Source organism: Netta rufina (genome assembly GCF_964035555.1).
Source record: "Netta rufina genome assembly, chromosome: 8".
In the NCBI taxonomy this organism is placed as follows: domain Eukaryota; kingdom Metazoa; phylum Chordata; class Aves; order Anseriformes; family Anatidae; genus Netta; species Netta rufina.
Genome location: NC_140131.1, coordinates 2,470,415 through 2,492,834, shown reverse-complemented (window position 1 = coordinate 2,492,834; position 22,420 = coordinate 2,470,415). Strand labels below are relative to the sequence as shown.

Here is a 22,420-nt window from a genome sequence, read left to right as displayed (position 1 = left end):
TCTGCAAGGGCAGCAAGAAGTCCAGAAAAGCTATATTTATCTGCCAGTGACTCCTGCACTCTGGTGTTCCTCTGCTGTAATCATACACTGGGAAAGTAAATGTCAGTTACAAAAAGAGAGCGCTGCTCGAGGCTGGCTGTGATTTATGCACTCCAGCAACTGGTACTCAAGGAGGTCTACTGGTGATCGTTCTTTTCTTTTTCTTCTTTTTTTTTGTCCCCCCGTAGCAAGCACAGCAGATATCGTTTTCATTTCCAGAACTGTCTAGAAGTAGAAGTTGTATTAAGAGACTCCACACATTTTTGGTAACTTCCTGCCAGCAACACAGAGCTCTGTAAATGCTGCCTCAGGCAACGTGTGGATACATCACAAGTTCCTAGCTGCATCTCTGAGAAGGAACAGGGAAATTATGAGGTACAAAATGAGCTCTCCCTTATTTGCCCTTCGTCTGTTTATGACATTAGTCTCGGTAGACACAGCAGGAATCGATGTGCTGTTCTTCCTGCACTTCAGGACAGGAATGCTTAAAACTGAGAGAAGCTCTTGGCTGAGAACTCAGCGCGTGAGGCAGGACTTGGGTTTTGCTGCAGTTAATGTGGAGTGAAACATGATACACCAGCAGGGCATGGAACCCCGTTGCTGTCCTGATCTTTTAAGAAGTTTAATGATCTGACTTTTTGAGGGGGAATATAGGCAAGTTCTCTGCCCCAAGGCAGTTTCCACCCTTCTTGCCCAGGAGGGGAGAAGAAGCGAGACCTCAGCCCTATCTGCTGGGTGTTCTCCCCTTTGCTCCAGGCTCCATAAAACCATTCTGGACTCACACAAGGAGTCAGCTACCGCCTGCCCTCCTCGGGGGAGGGAGGAAATTGAGGCAAAAAGCGGCGATAACGGCGACACCGCGGAGCCGTGACAGGAGGATGAGGCGGCGGCCTGGCCGCCCGGGCCTCCCTCACCCACCACCCCCGGGGGGCGGCCTCACAGCGGCGGGCGGAACGGGGCCGGGCCGTGCTGAAGGGGGCCGAAAGGGGCCGAATGGGGCCAGCCCGGCCCGGCTGTGCCTTTAAGGGGCGTGGATCGGGGCTGTGCCGAGCCGAGCCGTGCCGAGCCCAGCCCGCTCCCCTTGAGGCCGGCCCGGAACTGCCAGCGGCTGCCGGCCATGGTGCGCATCGTGACGGTGAAGACCAAGGCGTACGGGGACCAAAAGCCCGGCACCAGCGGGCTTCGCAAGCGGGTCTCGGTCTTCCAGAGCAATGCCCACTACGCCGAGAACTTCATCCAGAGCGTGCTGGCCACCCTGCCGCCGGCAGAGCGCCAGGAGGCCACCCTGGTGGTGGGGGGGGACGGCCGCTACTACATGCGGGACGCCATCCGCCTCATCGTCCGCATCGCCGCCGCCAACGGGGTACGTGCGGCTCGGGGCCGGGCTCAGGGAGGACGAGGAGGAGGAAGGAGGAGGATGAGGAAGGCTTCCTCTGACAGAAAAGCGGAGCTGAGGATGCCGGGGGGCAGCCTCAGGCGCTGGGGGGAAGCTGCTGTGCTGCCCTGCTCAAATCGGATGTCTTGGTGTCTAATTACGGGGGTAAAAGTGTGGTTAAACCACTCGGGGGCACAAATTTGAGCTTGCTGCTTTCTTATGGAATAAGGAAGTGGGTGAGTGCCTCTGGAAACTGTGCAAAATTGGGCCTCCTGTGCCCCGGGGTGGGTGCCCAGCGTTCAGCCCGCGCCCCCTGACAGCGCCCTCACGCACAGGCGATGTGGCCTTCCCCGGCAGAAAAGCGGCTGGCACTGCTTTATTTATCGGGTTTGAGGTGAATTGGGGCTGAAATGTGTGCTGACAGCACCTCAGGTCCCAGTGACCGAGCAGGTTGTGGGACGTGGTGGCCCACCAGGGCCTGAGGGGCTCTCCTCCTGCACCTCGCCTCAGCCCCACAGTGGGTAAGGGGCTGAGGGCTGTGGTTGAGCTGGGGACCCCTCAGGAGGGGCTCGAGTCCTGTCCTTGTGGCCATGCAGCGTCCAGGGGTCCGCTCACCAGCGGGTATTTGCCCTGCGGTGGTTTGTCTGACTTGCTTCCAAGTGTTAGGGCAGAACTGGCTGTAAAAGAAAGAGAAATGTTCTGGAAAGGCAAGAGGAAACAGGAGGAGAAAGCAGGTGGGTGAATGTGTGGGGTAAGAGCCAAGGCACGGCTATACGAAGTGGGAAGTTTTACTCTAAAAGCTTTTCATTCTGAATTGTTAATTTATAAAGCAAGAAAACGGCCGTGGCCTGAGAAAAAGTGTTAGACTTCTTCAAGCAAAAATTAAGTGATACGACAGCACTGCCAGTCATCTGCTTCATCTGCTTGCGGGTTCTTTGTGCCCTTGTTGCAGCAGAACAGAGACAGTGGCGTGGGCTTTCTGGAGTGCTGGAGGGAGCCATAAAATAAACTCTCCCCTCCCCAGCCACCCTCCAAAATTTGAGGAGGACTGGCAGGTCAGAAGTGCTGCAAAATCATAGATTTAAATATCCTATGTAACAAAGAAGGGGAAAAAGACCTCAAAGGGTCATTAAAGAAATGGAAAAACTGTCCCCCAAATTCTTTAATAACTGAAGAGCAGATGTAAATCTGAATAAGGAACCAGAAGGAGGCACGGTGAGGTGCTCTGCAGACTGCTGGGCCATTGAAAGCTTGATACAATTCTGTGACAATCCTGTGATACTGTGACAATCGCTGGCTAAGTTTGAATTGCACAGGCTAAAAGTTTGGCAATGCAATACTCCAGTGTGGCAAAACCTTCAGGTCCCAAGAAATGAGGTGACTAAAGACAGAAAGTTCCTTTATTCAGTGCAAAACACTTGTTTTTAATGAATTTCTAGCACTTGCTTTTGTGTTTTGGATTGCTTAGGGGATGCTTGCTTCATGTTTTTTCTCTGTAATAGCAAGTGCTAGTTCTCTGGTAAGCTCTTACTCAACTATGCTGTGGCAGCTATGAAAATCCTCTTTCTTCATAATGGATGTGAAGTAACTGGGGGTCACCCACCCTTCAAAGGGAAGGGCGAGCTACTTTGGTTAATGTGTAAGAAAGCATGCTGCAAGCACGTGGCAGCGGGTTCCTGGAAACTGGTTTGGGCTGAGTGCTGGGGCCTGTGGGGGTCTCCTGATTCTGGGAGCCAGGTCTCAGAAGAAGGCTCAGTAATCTCGTGGTGAGAAATACTGAGTAATGTAGAGGAAAGCTGGACACCTGAAATAATCACTTCTGGAGGGAAGTGATTATTGCAGTGCATGCGAGGGGATCCACTGTATAGATCCACTGGGTACTAAGAACGTGGTAAAACTGAAAAGTAGTAAAGATATGATAAAGAAATAATAAAGATATAATAAAGTTTTGGCTACAGGCCTCTCTAACACAGCCTTTCTGCTTGTTTTGATCACCAAGGTATGTCATACCAGGATGTGTTCACCCGTCTAACAGCAGCCAGCCCGCCTCCTGTGCCAAAGCAGTGCTGGAGAGCCGTATTTCTGGTCCTAGGGAGTAAGAGGTGAAGGGGTCACTGCTTTAAAATCCTTGGCCTTTAAGATCTGGCTGAGTGGTTCTCTCAAAGCCGCAGGAGAAACAGGAGTACGGTTCATGATTGTTAGTTTTACAGAGTAAAAGGTGAGGATGCTAAAGTGAGTTTTAGTTTTTTTCTTCACCTGGAGTGGATAATATATACCTAAATGCTGGTATTTGAATAGCAACACCTCAATTTGTAGTTCTGTGATTAACAAGTGTTATTTACAAGTTTGCCTGTATAAAAGTAACCAAAAATAGTCGTTGGTTTCACCATTCTCAGCTGGCAGCCAGCAGAGCCTACCTGCTTTGTTTTGGTCTGTTGTGCCAAGCATCCTTTATTTTTTTCCCACACATAGTTTGCAAGTCTGACTCCTTAATTAACGAATAAAGCTTAAAAGCTCCAGCCATCTGGGGTAGAACTGGGGCTGTGCAATACCTTTAAGTCAAAAGCAGGCACAAATTGCAGAACTGAGGTTAAACACCTGGAATCAGGCTGAGTCATGAACGTTGTCACCTGCTATTCAACAAGTGTACCATGCCCCTGGTTCCTTCTCAACTAAAGAGATTTCAAAGCGCTGCGAGGTATCTGCATTAAAGCAAATTGCTTGAAGGTGTTTTGAATGCCAGGCACTGCTTTGCATGGTAAATGCTAGCCTGGTTTTGTTTTACTGCTGCAGGACAAAACGGTACTTCAGTTAGAAACACTGCTCTCTGCCCCAGAAAGTTTGGTTTCCTGGCTTGGCTGCTATTAAGCTTTTCCCCACCCAAATATCCCAGGGAAACCAAGTGTTTAAATTCAGTTGCATTGCTCAGCAGCTCGTTATTTGCCAGGGCTCTCTTGTAGCTTACTTGGGTAGCTCTGCTCCATTTTAATTTTGTGCTGATCCTGATTCTGCACAAGACTGTGAGGTCAGCCCCAGTCCTGTTGCTTTACAGCCCTTCATCCGCTTAGCAGCCAGCAGTGTTACCCTAAAGAACAGACTCTCAGTCCTCGGGTTCAGATCTTCCCATTTACTAAAAGCTCCTGGTACTAAAACATCAAATTAAAGTGAGTGTGAAGAATTTTATTCCAAAAAAGCAAACCCTATGAACCAGTCCTACGTGCAGTGATGCTAGATCCTACAGGCCGATAAGAAGTCTCAATTTCTGGTCTTTGTTACGTTGCTGTTTTTCTCAGAAGCAGAAGAGGAAAGGGAGGTGTGATATCTGAAGTAAGGAGATAGATCCCGAGTGTGCAGTCAGCGTTACCTGCAGGTATGTCCTGGCTCCAGGTTATGGTGGGGTTTAGAAGACAACCATACGTGCAGCAGCTCCCTACAGCTTGGAGACCACTTTTACACTACTTCAGCTTCTTTTTGCCTCTCAAATTCATCATTTTATATCAGTTCACAGTTGAAGGTTATTAAGGCAGTGGTGAGGTTGCCCAGGTTTGGTGGCTTTTGGGAATTTTATCCCCTACAGTAACAAAACCCCATCTGGAGGGAAGAACTGGGGTGCTTTGTAGTTAATCTTTGCAAATCCAGCAGACAGAGTGTTGAAATCCACTCTAACAGGGGCTTAACCGTAATCTCCTGGAGCAGTGGCTCTAAGCAGATGCCTCAGCTCTGGCCGTGCTGGGAGGCAGCCGTGCAGGGCCTGGCGCCTTCTTTTTGTCACACCAAGCTCTGGGTTAGGTGAGCCGAGCCCGGCAGATGCTGCCTGCGTGCCTCACAGCCGGGCTGAGCTGGTGCAAGACCAGCTCCAGGAAAGGATTGTGGTGGCTCCTTCTCCTTGCCCTCCCATCTCTGAGCTTATCTGTAGTCATTAATGCTGCAAATGATGAACTCAAAAGGAAATAAAACTGGAAATATTCTCCCCAGGAACATGGTGCCTGGTGTGGGTACACCCCTGGGGAGGATGCGAGGTGCCTGGGGAAGATTCCAGAAGGCAGCAAAAGAGAGATCCCGAGGTTGGGCATGTGTGGCCAGCCAGAAAGCACAGGGACACTCAGCTTAGCCCAGAGGTAGGAAAAACACTTGCAGTCTGCAGCGATGCTGCAGAGGAGAAGGTAAATTGCTCTCTGGTCAGCTGGGGACCGGGCAAGGATTAAAATTGCAGCAGGAGAGGCTTAGGCTAGACGTTAGAAAGCATTTTTGGAAGCTTAATACTAATGGAAAGAGCGCCTTGCCTGGGGATGCTCATTAAATCTCTGCCTGGGAAAACCTCTAGCAAGAACGGTTTGGGCAGAGCTGGTTCTACCCGGTGCAGGGGCTGGGTGAGCTTTTTACAGCACTCCCAGCCCTTCCCTCCACACGTGCTTTACCTGCTTCTTGCCTGCAGGTGAGGCTTTGCCAGCACGTTGTAACTGTGTGAGAAAAGGTTCATGTGCATCTCCCTCTCTCCTCTTCCATCTGCACTGTTCCACGTGAAGCCCCCACATCAGGATCCATGCGCAGGGGCGATCTCCTGGCGGGTTAGGGCCAGGATCCCCAGCTCAGTGCTGGTTCTGCTGGAGCTGAACCAGCCGAGATCCCTCTCCCGTGCCAGGGAGGGCAGCAAACGCCAGGGCAGCCCGCGGTCATGGCCGTGCACTGCGGAGCTGACCTTTGGACAGAAACCTTCACGGCCGTGCCTGCTGCTGTCTGCTCCTCTCCTGGCAAAGGGGGGACGAGCCCCTGCTAGCCCCGGAGCCCTTTGTGGGGTCTGCAGCAGCCCTGTGGATGGTAGCATCGCCCCTAGCCCTGCAGAGCTGTGTCAAGGATCTGCTTTCTGCCCCCTGAGCCTCTCCGGGGTGCACGGTCAGCACAGAGCAGCACGGCTCAGTTCTGGAGTTACCAGCACGTACGTGGGTGCCTGTGTGTGCGCTCAGCCTCTCGAGGTGGTGCCAGACACTCTGCCTCTCTCCCTTTCAGCCTCAAAAACTGCATTTTAATTAATCCTTAGGGAAACAAAGAATCTTACAAGCAGAGCTCCTGCAATTGCGTAACCGACGGGCTCGCAGTTGGTTTATTTTACTCTGCCTCCATTTATCTTGGCAGTGCCAAGCGTCACGCCGGCAGCGGGCTGTAATCAGGCAGAAGGTGTGTGGTTTTGGCAGCCGTGGGGTTTTCGGGGCTGCCGGCCCCCCCAGCGGGATTGCACAAGCAGCAGGGCACAGGTTTGCTGTGGGCAGGAGCAGGGAAATGTGATTTGTGCTTTAAAGGAAGGCTGAGAAACAACTGCAAAATACCTGGCTTTGATTCTGGGTAGTGTTCTCCCCCAGTTATTTTGAATCTCCCAATGTGGGGTGGGGTGAGGAGAGGTGGCAGAGCCACAGCAGGGAGAGGGGACGGGGCAGGGGCCAGCAATATCGAGCCGAGGGAGGGGCTGCGTGCTCTGCAGGGTTTTCCTGAAGTTTAAGGGCTCTCAAAATAGCCTTGTTTGACTTGGGTTAATGATAAAAGGACAGCAGTTCATGGCTTTGGCTCTGCTCTTGCTTGTCTGAAGTGCAGGACTGTGAACGGGGAGCTGCGTGAGCAAACAGCCTGCCTGGGGCGGGCAAGGAGGGGAAAGGTGAGGAGTGAGGCACCTCAGCACTGTGGCCATGAGGGAAAGTTGAGGAAATTGGGGTTGTTTCCTGTAGAAAACAGAGGATGCTCAGGCTCTGTATGCTGAATTTTTTTTTTTTTTTTCAGTGAAAGAAGCTGTCAGGAAGAGGGTTGTGGTTCAATTTGTTCTCTGACAGCTCGGGAGGGCTTGAGCCACGGCGAGGAGGATGTAGGCCAGCTCGCAGGGACACGCTCCTGGCTGCAAGGTGATTTATGCGTGGGCACCGCTCACATGGAGAGGAGGACTTAAAGAACGGGTTACAGGAGCTGTCTGAAGGGTGCCCTGGGTGTATCTGATCCTGCACCAGATTTGGGGAGGGAGCCTTGAGCCACTGTGCTCCTTCCCACCCGAGCAGTGCCTCCCAGACCATGAATGGCCAGAACGTGCACACCTAATTACATGTCCCAGCTCCCAAACCAGTCAAGAGAAGAAGAAAAAGGGACAGAGCTTGTGCAGGCCTCTCCCTGCCAGGGCGGCTGCTCAGTGGGAGGCTCGTTCTGGGAGCTGGATTTTGTTCTCTGTGCCACTAGAGGGAAACCTGTGCCTTTGCGTGGAAATTTAGGGCGTCGCAGCTGCAGGATAGGGAATCGCAGATGCAGGACTAGCGTGGAGGTATGAAATGTGCACTGATTGTTTCTGCCTGCCTACCCCAGGCATTCTCGCTGGTGGTATAAAATAAAGATGGCCATAACAGCGTCTCTTTGCCCCTTGGAGAAATCTGATGATTTTTGGAGCAATGACAGAGGCAGCATTTTAGGAAACGGTCTCGTGGAAGCCTTCGTAAGTTGTCACAATCCAGCTGTGTACACAACTCCTTTCTCCCTCCCCCTTTTTGATAATGGGATGAATGAGTCATTATGAAGTGCGCGGTCTCTGATTTTCCACTAATATCCATAAAATTCTGCCAGCAGCTCGGACAGGGGACTCTGAGCGTTATTAAAGAGGTTTGGAGGAGACTGTGGTTCCAGCCCAGTGCCTGAAGTTACCTTCCCCAAGCTCAGGGAGACGATGCCTCATAAAAGCTCGTTGGCATTTGGATCTCTTCTGTGTGTGAGTTGTTCCAAACCCGATAACTTTATCATGCCGTGCTCTAAAGGATTCGATACTTGTGGATTTTTTTTCTTTTTTTTTTAATAAATTTTGGCACCTATGCTGTCAAGTTGTGGAGTATTCGGTTGAAACCATGCCTTTAGCAGCTCTGAGCCGTGCTGGGTTTTCCTGAGCTCAGCAAAGGCTGAGCCACTTTTCTTTGTGGACCACGTCCCCGTGCCCAGGAGGGAGCCCCGGGGCAGTCAGGTTGTCGCAGTGGGGCTCGTGTGTAAGCGACCTGTGGGTAACAGATCTGCTGCCTTCCATTTTAAGAGTGACCTTTAGCTCGCCGGACTCCGCAAAACACCTCCGGCCGCGTGCTGCCCTGCCTGCTGGAGGCTTTTCCTCCGGGGCCTGCCGTGCCTGCAGAGATTTGCTGGGCTGGCAAAAACGCTGGGGCAGCGCATCGGGGTGTCTGAGCGGGGCGCCGAGCTGCCCATGCGCTGACGGAGACCCGGGCAGACGGACGGGTGTCAGCCCAGAGCAGCGAGGAGCCCTGCCTGCAGGGAGCAGGAGGTGGTGAGGGAGGCAAAAATCGCCTTTTCCTGCCCGTGGTGGAGCTGCGTGTTCGCCGTGACATTGATCCTCCTCGGCAAGTGCAAGGAAACAGCTTCAGTTACAGAACCCACGTTCAGCTCGATGTTCGAGGAGCTATTTTTGGGTGCTCGAGAACTTCACTCAGCTTCTGTCCAGTAGGTGTGCCATTGCTGGTGTCAAGATTGATCGATTTTTTTTTTAAATTACATATTTTTTCCTTTGTGTTTCATCGTAACTTACTTCTTAAATGCATTTATATGAAAAAAGGCCATGGAAGACGCTCCTCTGCCTCTGCTGACCATGCCCACGGCTCCTTACAACGATCAGAAGCCAGGAACGAGTGGACTACGGAAGAAGACCTTTTATTTTGAATCCAAGACGAACTATATGCAGAACTTTATCCAGAGTATATTTTTTTCCATAGATCTAAGAGATCGACAAGGAGCTTCTATGGTGGTTGGAGGCGATGGGAGGTACCTGAATAAGTCTGCGGTGGAGCTGATAGTCCAAATGGCTGCAGCCAACGGGGTTGGTAACGGTTAAATGACTAAATTCCTAGGGTTGCGTAGCTGATAAATGCAGAAAACCGTAATAAATTAGTCACTGGGAGTCACTAATTGCTAACGGTTAGCTTTCTAACAGAAAATCCAACTGGAAATGCTGAAATTACTGTTTGTTCACTTTTAAGTGGTACAGTTGGGTAAAAGCATGGGGAAACACACGGAGCAAAGAACAGAAAAGGTCCACGTTTTCTGTGCCTTCCTAGTTCGTGGTTTGACGTGCCTCAAGCTGTTGGCACTTGTGGACTTGGTAGTGTCTCCATCAGGTAATAAAACCCTGATAACAGTAGGAGAAGTGGGTGGCAGAGCCACGGCTCTCCCTGCGGTGGCAGCTGGGCAAAAGCTCCTTCAGCCTTGCTCGGAGAAGGCAAAACGCAGGCTCTGCTGCTTCCCCTCAGCTACAAGCTGTGGCCGGGCAGTAAGCACTTGGGGAGCCTCCGAAAACTGAAATGAGAGCAGAAACGAGGGGGAGCCTTTGCTGAGATCTCTGGCTGTGCTGGAAGCAGGGCAGGAGACTGGGCTGTTTGTGGCACGGGGTGGTTCAGGTGCTGCAAGCCTCTGGGGTTGTGTCTTTGCTTCTTCTTGCTTTTTAAGAAGGAAAGACGCTGCCATCTGTCCTGGATCTCCTAACGCAGAGCAAAACTTGATGCTAAGAGATGTGGCATAGGAATTTTTGGCAGAAAAGCTTGTTCGATCACAACAGGGTAATTTGTAATGAGCAGGCAGATAAGAGGAGAGAGTTTTCTTTTTGTTTTTTTTTTTTTTTTTTTAATCATCAAGTTTTCCAGGCTGGAAAAATGAATCCTTTGGCATTGCAAATTAATGTGTTCCACTTAAGTCAGCGTACGGGCTGAGCAGGAGAGCTGGGGAATGTGCACAAAGTAGGAGCCAGGCCTGCTGCTCGGGCTTTCTGACACCAGGACAGATTTCCTGATGGTAAAGATGAGATTAAGCTGATCCTCACCAGATGAGGCTTCTCTCCTGCGTTTCTTTCCGGCGGCGTGGCCTGTGTCTGGCTAACATCTAGTTCCACTGCTGGGTTTGATGTTTTTTCACTGCTTGTTTTTATGTAGTCTGGCTGAATCCTGTGACTTTGTTAATCAACGTTGTGCTAACCTCGCTCTGCAGAGCTGAAGGGATGAGTCCAAGGATGTGTTAAAATGTAAGAAGGCACGAGGAGGGCATGCCTGGCGTGTTTTGGATGTGCAGAAGCGTCTCTGTCGGCATGTGCTGCCACAGGTGCAGAAGCGTCTCTGCCGACAGGTGCTGCCACCTCCGCAAACGCAGCATCAGCAGGATCTCCGAATGGCACCGAGCACTTTTGCTGTGCTGCTGCGGGGTGATTCACCTCGCCTGCTTCAAATGCTGCTGGTTTGGTCAAAGGAAGGGACTTGGGTTGTTTGCTCTGTGCTCGGGGGCTGTGACCAGTGCAGGGCATTGCTCTTGTGCTGCGTGCATCGTCCAGGAGGGCAGTGGAGCTGTGCACACCGGCTTCCTCGGCTAGAAAACGTGGGTTTGGTGGGAAAGCACTGAAAGCATCAGCCTGTGTTGCTGGAGGGGACCCGCAGGAGTCCTTCGCTGTCTGTGTATGTGTTGGTGGGGTTTTTGGTGACTCCAGGTGGAAGCTCTGGGTTGCATCACGGGGCCGTAACCCAACATCGCTGCAGGAGGCAGGTCGGGTGAACGGGGCTGCCCGGAGCATCCTGGGGAAGGTGTTTCTGTTTTCTTTCTTAGCTTTGGCTCGTAAGAAACTCCAGAAAACTGAAAAAGATGCTGAGTGTTAGAAGCTCAGCACGCCGCCAGGCTGAGCAGCCTCTCCTGCGGTTACCCCAAAGGAGATAGCACCGGGCTGGAGGGAAATGACAGCCGAAAACCTCTGACAGCCGAGGAGGGCCCCGAATCAGAGAGCAGCCTGTATGGATACGAGTCTCCTCACTGCATTTGCTTTGGGTTTGTTGCCTTTCCAGATCTATGCCAGTGGTGCTGCGGGGCAGGAACCGCATCCGATTATCCCGTGCTGGTGCTGCTGGCTTAGCACCACACAGGAACCTTCACTCCAGGCAGGCTGGCTTTTGTTTTCGGGTTTCTCTTGCCTTTGAATGAAATTCCTCCTCTTTCCTCAGTCATATACAGGGTCTAATCTCCTTGGCTGCTGGGGAGTAGTCTGGTATGTTCTTAAACCTCTGTCACCTCATCTGGGGGCTATGGTAAGGGGCATGCTCTTCCAGGAGAATATTTATCTTCTGTTTTACTACATGAACTGGATCCTGATTACCTTGTAGTGCTTAGCACATCGGTCTGGATTTAATCTCGGTGATATTACTGAATTTATGGAGGGAGGTGTGTTACCCGCTGCGAGGAAGAGAATTTGCATCTGGTCCCACGGGAGCAGCGATGAAGATCTATTTTGCTTTTGCTTTGGCTTCTCTCAACCCCATTGTGTCTTTTGAAAGCAAAGTTCAAGACCATAGCCAAGGGGTGTTGGTTTTTTTTTGTGTCGTTTTGTTTAGATGGCTCTGGAAAGCTCAGCTCTTCAGCGCAGGCTGCCATTTCCCGTTGAGCTGTGATGTTCGTGAGGGAAAAAAAAAGGCACAGCAGAACGGGGTGGGCTGCTGACCTTCAAACTATGCAGCAGAGAGCTTCACGGCCTCCCAGGAACACGCTGCTTGCTTCAGCACCCCAGCCGTCAAGGTGCCTCCTTAGGAGGCTTTGCTTTGCCTGTAGCCAGTGTTTGAGGGTCTGGTGCATTTGCTGTTAGCATTTGGGACTCGGTTGTTCATTTTGCCCTTTAATTTTCAGATCGGCCGCTTGGTCATAGGGCAGAACGGCATTCTGTCCACTCCGGCTGTGTCCTGCATCATCAGGAAAATCAAGGCCATTGGCGGCATCATTCTGACAGCCAGCCATAACCCTGGTGGGCCCAACGGAGATTTTGGTATTAAATTCAATACTGCCAATGGAGGTAAGGTTTCCTTCTCTTTTATTTGCTTGCTTTCTACTTCCCAGTTCTTTATTGGTACCAAGGAACCTGATTAAACTGTCAGACATCACAGAGGTTCAGTGGCCCGAGCACTGGGTCCCCCCAAACACCAAATCACAGAATGGTTGAGGTCGGAAGGGATCTCTGGAGGTGATCTGGTCCAAAGCCCTGCTCAAGTAGGGCCACCTGGAGCAGGTTGCCTGGGACCATGTCCAAAGTGATTGATCTGCTCCCCTTGCTCCCCAGTATTCCTCTCCTAGTGAGGTATTCCCAGCCCCAGGTCTTCTGCTGTACCTCTGAAGGGCAGTTCTCCTCCAATCTGCCTCTAACTTCTTCCCTCTCGCACATTATATCTCGTAGGTCCTGCTCCTGAAGGTGTCACAGACAAAATTTTCCAAATCAGCAAGAAAATCGAAGAGTATGCGATCTGCCCAGATCTCCAGGTGGACCTGGGCACCATTGGGAAACAGCAGTTTGATCTGGAGAACAAATTTAAGCCATTTACAGGTAAATGACTGTTCTTCCTCTTGGAAAGTTGCAGGTGAAGTTGGTGTGGACCTGCCACAAAAAGACACGTGGTGTTTTGGAAGGACACGTGGCCATTCTGACCTCTCCTTCTCAGCTGCTGGATAATCCAAGCAAAATTGTCTGTCCTGGTTGCTCTGGATTTTTATTTTTATTTTTTTTCACTTGCATCTCACCTTGTCTAGATACTTTAATTCTACTAATTGTCTGTAAGGCTCCCATTAACACGTACGTGGGAAACAAAGACAAATCTGCAGTTAAAGTTCATTTTCCAGATTAAATGTTAGTGTTTAATCTTTTTGACTGGCTTTTTCCAGAGTTTCATGTATAAAAGAACTGTCTGAGAGTTGGAAAGCCGTGACATTTCACCTATGATTTTCGTCAGTTAGCAGTGAAAATAAAACTACATCTAAAAAAATAGATTTTTTTCAAAAAAGTTACTGCAAGTTATTTTCACCACCTCCTGATGATCACTTATTGTAAACAAAATTAAATCAAAAGTGATAAAAATCCAAATTTCTCTCGTTTTCCATTTCTGTGTACCAGGATTTTTGCATAAATAGTTTTGTCTTCACCTTTTTTTTTTTTTTTTTTTACATGGCCCATGAGTTGCAAAGGTGCAACCTTTTCAGACTCTGAGGTGCACAGTTCGTGCTCGTGTTGGTGGAAGTCTGTTTGTGTATGTTTTTTCCCTCTTAATCCCTCTCTACACGTAGCCAGAGTGGAACAGAGGCCTCTCAAAGGATGTCCGGGGGGCTGGGGCTCTGAATGGAGGCTGTGACCAGTGGAGAGCTGGGAACAATGTTTGTCTTCAGGATTCTGTCACTCTGTTTGGTCTGTAATCCGATTAGCAGTGGCAGCCTGTAATTAAATGGCCCTTAATATAGGACCATTATCATTGTCTTTATGAAATGATTCTAGGGGGTGTTTAAAGGCTTTATGCCCAGCCCTGGCCCTTTGCACGCAGGGACTGTCAGCACAGCGCCACGTGGAGCAAACTTGCTTTTCTACGTCGAGTTCAGGCTGTCACAGTTAGTTTCTCTCTTCTTTTTTCCAGTGGAAATTGTGGACTCGGTAGAGGCTTACGCAAACATGCTGAGGAACATCTTCGACTTCAGCGCGCTGAAGGAGCTGCTTTCGGGGAAGAACCACCTCAAGATTCGCATTGACGCGATGCACGGAGGTACGGGGGGCTGTGGGTCTGCGGGTGCCTCCTGCTGCCCAGGGAAAGCTTTCTCTCATTTTTTTGCTTCTGGTGTTTGAGAGCAACAAATGCTGTTGTACAGCTGGAGACCTGTCAGTCAGGCATCTGTTTGTTCTGTTCTGTTACACGGGGCTGTCATGCCAATACCTCGGTGCCTTTATCCCGTGCCTGACTCGCTCCCTTCCCACGTTCTGCCCTGTCAGTTGTGGGCCCTTACGTGAAGAAGATCCTGTGTGAGGAGCTTGGAGCCCCGGCCAACTCTGCCGTGAACTGCACCCCGCTGGAGGACTTCGGTGGCCACCACCCTGACCCCAACCTGACCTACGCTGCCGACCTGGTGCAGACCATGAAGACGGGAGAGTACGACTTTGGAGCTGCCTTTGATGGAGACGGGGTAAATGGGTTGCTCTCAGATCATCTTCTTACCCTCTAGTTCGTCGTGGGGCATGACAGGACACCAGCAGAGGAGGATGGAGAGAGGCAAAGACCTTTTTTAGTCCTCTCCCTGCTGTAACTGCAGGCAGACGTGAACCACTCACTGCAGTTCACCACCACGGCAGTAGTTGGCTACTGTGTAAATAATGAAGTCCAAACTGTTTTTAAATAGCTTTAAAGCTTATGAAAAATCAGCAGGAAGGTTGAAATACTGGAGAGGTGTTGCTGTTTAACTGCTTCCAAACGTCATATTCAGTTCAGTGCAGTCAAAAATCTCCATGTCACGGGGTTTACAGGCTGCGCCTGCGAAGTAGAAGGATTTTGGATTGCAGCCTGCTTGCACAGAGCAGGGTCGTGAGCTGTTTTCTCTCTTGCCCTCGCCAGGACCGCAACATGATTCTCGGGAAGCACGGCTTCTTCGTGAACCCCTCCGACTCCGTTGCTGTCATCGCTGCCAATATCTTCAGCATCCCTTACTTCCAGCAGACCGGAGTCCGCGGCTTCGCCCGGAGCATGCCCACCAGCGGGGCTCTCGATAGGTAGCACCTGCCTCTGCGCGGGGTGGCGGAGGGGAGGGACTGTCCCTTTCCTGTGGTCAGACACACTCCTGTGGTGGGGAGCAAGTGCGTGGCCCTCCCAGAGGGTGATGCACTGCTGGGCTGCTGCATTAAATCCTCTTTGGGAACGTGGCAGGGTTGGGTTCTGCTCTTTCCTCTTTCTTCTCTACAAATAAGCCCAGATAAATGCCCTCCCCCTCCCCTTTTTTTAATTTAAATCTGTTAGTGATGCTTTCTTTGTTAAATCTTTTGACATCTACGACTGCAAATTGGTGTAGAAGAGCTGTGTGTTTGTATTTATTCCTTAGTTGTGCTTCCCAACCATCTCCCACAAGGTAGCACCAGGATAAAATTGAGCACTGCTGCACAAAGAGCAGTTCTGCACTTAAAAAAACAAACAAAAAAAAAGACAGAGGCGTGAGCTGCCTGCAGCGTTACCCCAAAAGAGATGCTGGTAACAACCGAGGCTCCTATTGCAGCATTTCACATGGGTGCACTAAGAGCCCAGCTGTGGTGTGACGCAGCCTTCTTGCCTTCGAAGGGTGGCCCACGCTACAAAGATTGCTTTGTATGAAACTCCAACTGGCTGGAAGTTCTTTGGAAACCTGATGGATGCAAACAAACTGTCTCTGTGTGGAGAGGAAAGTTTTGGTACTGGTAAGTGGGTGTTCCTGAGCTCGGTAACGAAGGCGCTGTTCCTCCTCTTAATTCTTTTTGCTGGGTAACTTGGGATTTATCTTCTGGGGGTAGCTGTTAATGCTTCTGAAATAAAACAAAAAAGCTTTCAAGAATCCCTGGTGGAAGCGTCCACGATGCTAAGAGTTCTGTCAGGCAAAAGCTAGGTTCTCTTTCAGTTAGTAAGCAAGGCGTACGTCGATACGCAGGAAGTTTAAGGGCCTCTTTACTAGCCCGGTCATTGAGTCTATGGGGATTAAGTGCAGTGTTAAATGTATTTTTCAACTCTTGGTGGCCAGGAAAACCTTCTAAATGTTTTCATTTCTGGAAAGAAATATGGTTTGGAGCATGCAGTTTTATTAGGGGAGGTTTCAGGTCACTATTAAATCTCCGAGCTTAATAGGGCCCTCATTTTCCTGTTCTAAAAACAAGGTATGATTTATAAAGTTTAAATTAACACTTGCCTTTGAACAGTTGCAGCAAGTTATTGGGTTACTGAGAAACAAAGCGAACATCTTAAGGAATTTCCTAGGGGTGCACACGTGACGCTCGGCAGTTCCTGGTGCAGGGAGGCTGAAGAGAGCGGGTTTTGCTCACAACCAAAATGTGCAGCGTTCCCGGGAGGCTGCGGGGAGCCTGAGTTACCCCACAGCATCCACCACGTGGTGGTGGCGTCCCGATGGGGGAAACGGGGCTGGCCCTGCACGAGGGATTTCAGCACGTTGTGCCTGCACAAAGGCCGTGCTTTATCTGGTTGGGGTTCTCCTCGAGATCCTGTTTGTCCTTTGTCTGAGGACCACGGGGCAGCCGGGAGGATACGCGAGGCGCAGGGGCGTTTTGGTAAATACAGACAGCAAGCAGCACGTGATTTGGGGAGCTGCTGATAGGAGAGGGTCTCCAGCGAGCAGCTCTCTCAAATCATTTCCAGTTTCTGTTGCATGTGCAATGAGCTCATAGCTTCTCACCTCCCACAGCAGGTGACTCTGCCTTACAAAGAAATGTGGCTGGGAGGCAGGTTTGGGATTTGGGCTGTGCAACGTCACATCTGGGGCTGGGGATCGGAGCAGTTTTGTGAGGGACAGAGTGGGAAAGGGCTTGTGCTGGGCTCCCCGCACCACACAGGGCGTTTGTCCATCAGGCAAAGGCCCTTTAAAGAAGGAAAAAGGGACGAGGGAGGCTGATAGCAAGTTAATGAGGAGTTGTTTGGAGTCTGACAGAGCGTGAGTGCTGAAGGGGAGCGAGGTGAAGGAGCAGCCACGCAGACCCAGTAAAAATTGAACCAAACTGCGACCCGGCGGGACCGGAGTCCGGCAGCAATTAGAGTAATGCGACATGACAGAATTCCTGCCCGCCTTCTTGGGGATTTTATTCCAGCATGAAGCTGATCCATCACATGGGACTCGTTGTTTATGTAGCATTCCTCTCCGTCACCTCCGTGCGGGACCGGGAGGGTAATTTACCGCCGCGGCCACAATGGTGGGATTTGTGTCGAGCACCGCGCGGCCCCAGCCCTTCTCCCCGGGCGATCGCCCACCCTGGCAATTCTGGGGAGGGTAAAAGGGCAGCTGGGGCCTGCTCGCCATGCTCACAGCCGTACTGTGGCTCCTTGGGGTTTGGTAATGCCCGCTTGGAGGTTTTCCAAAGCCCAAAGGGTGAAGCTCAGAAGTTGTGAATCAGCCGGGCACGGCACCGAGCGTGCCAGCCAGGAGCAGGGGGGCCGGCTTGGACGTGCTCTGAGCTGCTCTGTGATCCCCTGCTTGATTTAGGGTTTTGGGGCTGGTCTGAGCTGATTTCCCCGTGTGAACAACATCCCCCCTCCTGCTGCTGCCTGCTGGCCCCGGTGCCGGGTGCACCCCGACAGGCGGCTGCGCCCTCCACGGCTGCATAATTTCGGAGTCGTTAGGGTTTGGCTTCCTCAGCAAGGGCTGACATTTTTCTTGGTGCTCGGCCAGCATCTCTGCCGGTCAGGGTGTGCTGATTTGGCAGACGGTACGTGACAGCTGCTCCAGGAGGTTGCTGTTACTCCTTCTTGAGCTTTGCGTTTGCCTCTTTTTGTTGTTTTTTTTTTTTTTTTTTTTTTTTGATGACCTTTTTAGCGTGCATTCCCCGTTGCTTCCTTGGGACCAGAATTAAGGATCTGTGAACAATGAGCGTGTGTGCGTGTGTTGAAAGGGGCCGAATGTTTTATTTGGGCCATGGCTGACAGCAGACGATATCTTGAACCGCTTTATCAATGCAGCGGGGATCCAGCTCGCCAAATGCCTTCCATTTGTGAGGCCGTGCGGCTGCCAGGTCGATGGAGGAGAGGAGGCGAGGCAGGGCCGTAGCGCGGGCTCTCTCCTGGCAAGAGGTGGGAAACGTGTTTCTGCTGTGGGTCTCTGCAGGCTCCGACCACATCCGTGAGAAGGACGGGCTCTGGGCTGTCCTGGCCTGGCTCTCCATCCTGGCCACCCGCAAGCAGAGCGTGGAGGACATCATGAAGGATCACTGGCAGAAGTACGGCAGGAACTTCTTCACCAGGTGGGGGAAGCACGGCTGACACCAGTATGCAACGTACCCGGGCTGATTAAAGCTGGATATTCACCTTAACCCTTGGTGATATCCAGTCTAGGGTTTGTTATTCTGAATGCAATCTGTTCGGTATCAAACTCTGTAAAGGTTGTGCATTTTTGAATCTGTAGGGTAGCTTTTTTCTCTTAGCGGAGGCTTTTTCTTGCAAGTGTTTCTTGCTGTTAGAGTAACATGTTCCTTTAGGCTACAAGTTGCTTTGTAGTATCTTCAGTGGTGGCTGTATTATGGGATGGGCATCCAGCTCCTGGGCTGTTATTTACCTGGTTGGGTTTGTCCAGTTCCATACTACTCCCGTTTAAGCTATAGCAGACACAGGAGAGGAAAAGGGAAGGGGAAGAGCTAAGCTGCACGTGAGCAGAAGGGGAGGCACTGCCTGGAGAGAGAGCGTTCGGCAGAAATCTTTCACTTTGGAAGACCTACGTGAAAATTTTGTCTCAAATTGCCAAGTGAAAGAACTTACCTCTTCATTTTTTTCCCTTTTTTTTTTTTCTTCACACCACAAAGCCAGCATACATCTAAGGCATTTAAACCTGTGGAAAAAATGCCAAAGTCTAGAATTAAAAAAAAAAGCAGCCTTTTAGCACCAGAGCTACGTCTGCGTAGCAAGCGACGTGCAGCGGTAGGCAGGTTTGCAAGCCTGTGCGTGCTCCATCTAGCTGGCTGGGCAAATAAAAACCACACAAATCGCACTGGCAATCAGAGTGCAAAGTCTCAGGTCCTGATCTGTGCTTCAGCACATGCTGGAGCTGCTGCTCTCTGCTGCCTCTCTTAGCAGCAGTCGTTAGATCAAAGCTGGCAGCGCTGTGTTATCATGTGCTGCCATCAGACCTTCGCTTTGCTGTGGGGACACAAGTTAGGATGCTCCGGCAAAGCTGATCGTGAGGAACCTGTCGAGATCCTATCGGTGGAATTAGAATAAATGCTTTGCAGTCAGCATTGCTGGGGTCTGGCTCTCTGTCTGTAATATTCCTAGCACAAGACAGCACAATTGGAGCTTTCAGCTCTCCTAATGCTCAGTGTGCTAGGTTGTGGTGTGTCCCACAGCTTTGTGTTGGACTCAAACTGCTGCACGGATCCTCCTCTCTTTTCTTCCCCTCCTTTTCTCTATTAAGAGTAGAAAATATACGTGGGGCTGACCACAGTGCTGTTAAACAAGGGCATCACAAAACATTGCTAGCTAATTACAGACCTTCCTAATCAGTTTTCTGGTGACTGGTTGTAGATACGACTACGAAGAGGTGGATGCAGATGCAGCTAATAAAATGATGAAGGATTTGGAGACCATGATGTTCGACCGCTCCTTTGTGGGGAAGCAGTTGTCGTCTGGTGACAAAGTCTACACGGTCGAGAAAGCCGACAACTTTGAGTACAACGATCCCGTGGATGGGAGCGTCTCCAGAAACCAGGTGGGCACGGCCTTGCCCGGGCCGAACACAACCTCAGTGTTTTCTGTTGCATCTGTGTTTCCCTTGAAGCCAAGCAGTTTGTTTGACCCCTGGAAAAGCTCCTCCCTTGTGTCTGGCAGTGGGATCCTGGCTGAGGATGAGGGAACTTGCTGCGTGAGGCGCGGAGAGGGTCAGGAGGGAGACTTTTGCTCCTTCAGGAGTGTGCAGCAGAGGTGCCTTCTGCAGCTCCCTCAGGAGGACGGAGCTCAGGGGTGGTGTGGGTCAGGCGTGGCCATGCTGGGTGCCACGGGAAGCACCCCGCGTACCCCAGAGGCGCGTGGCTGAGAGGCTTTTCTCTTCCCTTCTCTCCCACCAGGGCTTGCGGCTCATCTTCTCCGACGGCTCCCGCATTATTTTCAGGCTGAGCGGTACGGGCAGCGCTGGGGCCACCGTGCGGCTCTACATCGACAGCTACGAGAAAGACGCCCAGAAGATATACGAGGACCCCCAGGTGGGTGCTGCTCTGCGTCACAGCAGCGCTGCCTCCCAGCCTTCCTCGTGCACACAGATCGTGGCCCTAAGCACGGCAGCACTGTGGAGGCGCTGGGTGTTTTGGAAGCAAGGGTTTTGGTATCTTTAATCCCAGTGCAAACAGCTTTTAAAAAAGCTCTGTGTGGAACAAGCATTACTTATTCAGAACCCCTCACAGCTTCTTTTGCAGTTGCACATTAGTTTTTCTGTTTGTTTATGTTACATCTGTGGCTGGTTCCAGGTGTGGAAGGACACTTGCAGACCTGAACTGACCTTTTAGGTGAAATGTTGCATCTCTAGGGATAAGATGAGCTCATTCCTCTACAAAATTCAGGAAATACTTGTTTAAATAAATAAATGTGGGTGAGAGGATGCTGCAGTCACATTTAAGGTGACACTGGCTCATTCTATACTAAGTTTGGTGCACGTTCTTTACAGGATCATTTAAAATGCTCTCTAGCAGATACTGGAAGAAAAGAATCCTCATTTTATATTCCACAGAAAAGAATCCTTGACCTCTTTCTGCATAACTTACGATGCCATTTTTCACAAAGAAGATTTGGGGGGGGAAAGTTCTGGGAGGCAGCAACTAAACTGATCAGCTTGAGCCAGGGGCAGGGTGGGCACAACGTGTGTGGGGTGCGTGCGCTGCTCCGCTCCGTGGTTCTGAGCCATCTCTCCCCTTTCTGCAGGTCATGCTGGCGCCCCTCATTTCTATTGCACTGAAACTTTCACAGCTTCACGAGAGAACCGGCCGCACCGGCCCCACTGTCATAACATAAAGGCTCGGTCCTGGCACCGCGCTGGAGAGCTCGCCGCGTGAGGGAAGGCAGCCTGTCACCCCCGTCTTGTCCAATCTGTCACTATGAAAGGAAAATTAATTTTATCTCTGTATTTAAGTACAGTACTGAACCGCTACGGATAGACAATAAAAACCAGCCCCTGTGAACAATTTGTGCGCACGTTGCTGTGCTGCTTTCTTGCGTCACACCGCGCTGCTGGCAAGCTGTGTATGGTGCTCATTAGCACAGCCTTTTGGTTTAGCATACGCACTTTTTTTTTTCTTTGCTTAAACAAAAGGCTCTAGAAATAACAAAGAGACTAAATTCTTCAATAATTCAGGGGTTTTGGTTCTATCTTGGAAACCGTCCTGGAAAAGAAGCGCATTTTACCCTTGTTAATATATTGTATTTAAATTTGATGTCTCTAAATAAGCAACAGCTGTGTATTAAGGCTGAGTATTTTTTACTCATGTGGATTTTTTCCCCCTTTCAAAAGCCAATTATGTAAATTGGTCTCTTTGCCATGCTATCTGTATAAAAAAATGTAACAAACCCTCCCCACTGAAATAAGCAATAACAAACATTGCAGGATATTAAAGTGATGTGGGCTACAATTACTGCTCAGTGCTCTTTTATTTCCTTGCATCACGACAGGCTCCCTCTTGAAGAGCAAAAGACTGTTTTGATGAGCTCTTGTTTGGTTGAACGTGCGTGGTGAGATTCTTGGAATAATCAGATTTGCAGGCATTAATGTGCAAAATCTTATCCCAGGGCACAGAGGGGTCACTTCGGAAGCAGTTGTTGCTGTCGGATGCTATCACAGCTCCCTGCCCCTTAGCTGGAGGCCATCCCCTTTGAGTGAGCTGTGTTGCAACGGGATGGGTGGAAGGGATGGGATGTGCTCCTGCTGCTGACTTGGAGCCCCTCAACCACAAAGATATTCTCCAGCAAGGGGGGCTCTGGCAGATGCCCTCAGGTAAATCCCCAAGCCCCTGTTGGTTTATTGCCTCTTTCTTGAGGCTGTTATGGCTTAAACTGTGTCAATAAAAGGAGTTGCAGTGCTGGGAGTGACAGCAGGGGATTTCCCCCTTCGTCACCCAAGCCCTGCAGTGCCCTCTGCCCTCACTGGGCTCGGTGGCACGAGGCTGGCCGCGGCAGCGCTGCCCACACAGCCCAAATTCGGGCCAGGACCCTGGGCTGCCCTGAGGGAACAGCTCTGTTTCCCAGGAATGTGAAACATCCTTAACCACGCTGCCAGCAAAACTGCTGAGGTCGATGCAGATGTGCTGACAACAAGCTCTTTATCTCATCTTCTGTACGGAGATGAGGTGTCTCTTCTGACACAGACCTTCTGCTGAATCCACGCTAACAGCTCTGCCAGCAGAGCCATTTTGGTGCAGGGCATGTTAAAAACCCATGTTGAAGAATCCCGAGAGAACCTGAATAAACCTCGTGCAATCTGTCTGACGAAGCAATGCTTGTGCTCGGGACC

General features: G+C 50.7%; 1 protein-coding gene across 4 annotated transcripts; it reads left to right on the top strand.

The window, feature by feature from the left end:
• The first annotated feature begins 1,081 nt into the window (after window positions 1–1,081).
• Window positions 1,082–21,542, top strand: PGM1 (phosphoglucomutase 1). 4 transcript variants are annotated; one of them, XM_084291354.1, is made up of 12 exons: window positions 8,628–8,878; window positions 8,991–9,251; window positions 12,083–12,245; window positions 12,624–12,770; window positions 13,846–13,971; window positions 14,196–14,386; window positions 14,812–14,966; window positions 15,526–15,641; window positions 18,044–18,179; window positions 19,453–19,636; window positions 19,992–20,126; window positions 20,839–21,542. In XM_084291354.1, the coding sequence occupies exons 2-12, from the start codon at window positions 8,994–8,996 to the stop codon at window positions 20,926–20,928; spliced, it is 1,701 nt and encodes a 566-aa protein (XP_084147480.1). In that variant the 5' UTR covers window positions 8,628–8,878; window positions 8,991–8,993; the 3' UTR covers window positions 20,929–21,542. The 4 variants fall into 4 exon arrangements, with proteins under 4 accessions (XP_084147481.1, XP_084147479.1, XP_084147480.1 ...); XM_084291356.1 differs by having other exon boundaries at window positions 8,639–8,878; window positions 9,148–9,251; XM_084291355.1 differs by lacking the exons at window positions 8,628–8,878; window positions 8,991–9,251 and adding an exon at window positions 1,082–1,402.
• Window positions 21,543–22,420: the final 878 nt, after the last annotated feature.

What these genes read in the sequence shown, in the direction of transcription:
- PGM1 (XM_084291353.1), top strand. Translation starts at nt 8,994, where the DNA reads ATGGAAGACGCTCCTCTGCCTCTGCTGACCATGCCCACGGCTCCTTAC. An exon ending in CAAATTTAAGCCATTTACAG is followed by an intron (nt 12,771 to 13,845) that starts GTAAATGACTGT and finishes TCTTTTTTCCAG; the next exon opens with TGGAAATTGTGGACTCGGTA. An exon ending in GGCAGGAACTTCTTCACCAG is followed by an intron (nt 18,180 to 19,452) that starts GTGGGGGAAGCA and finishes GACTGGTTGTAG; the next exon opens with ATACGACTACGAAGAGGTGG.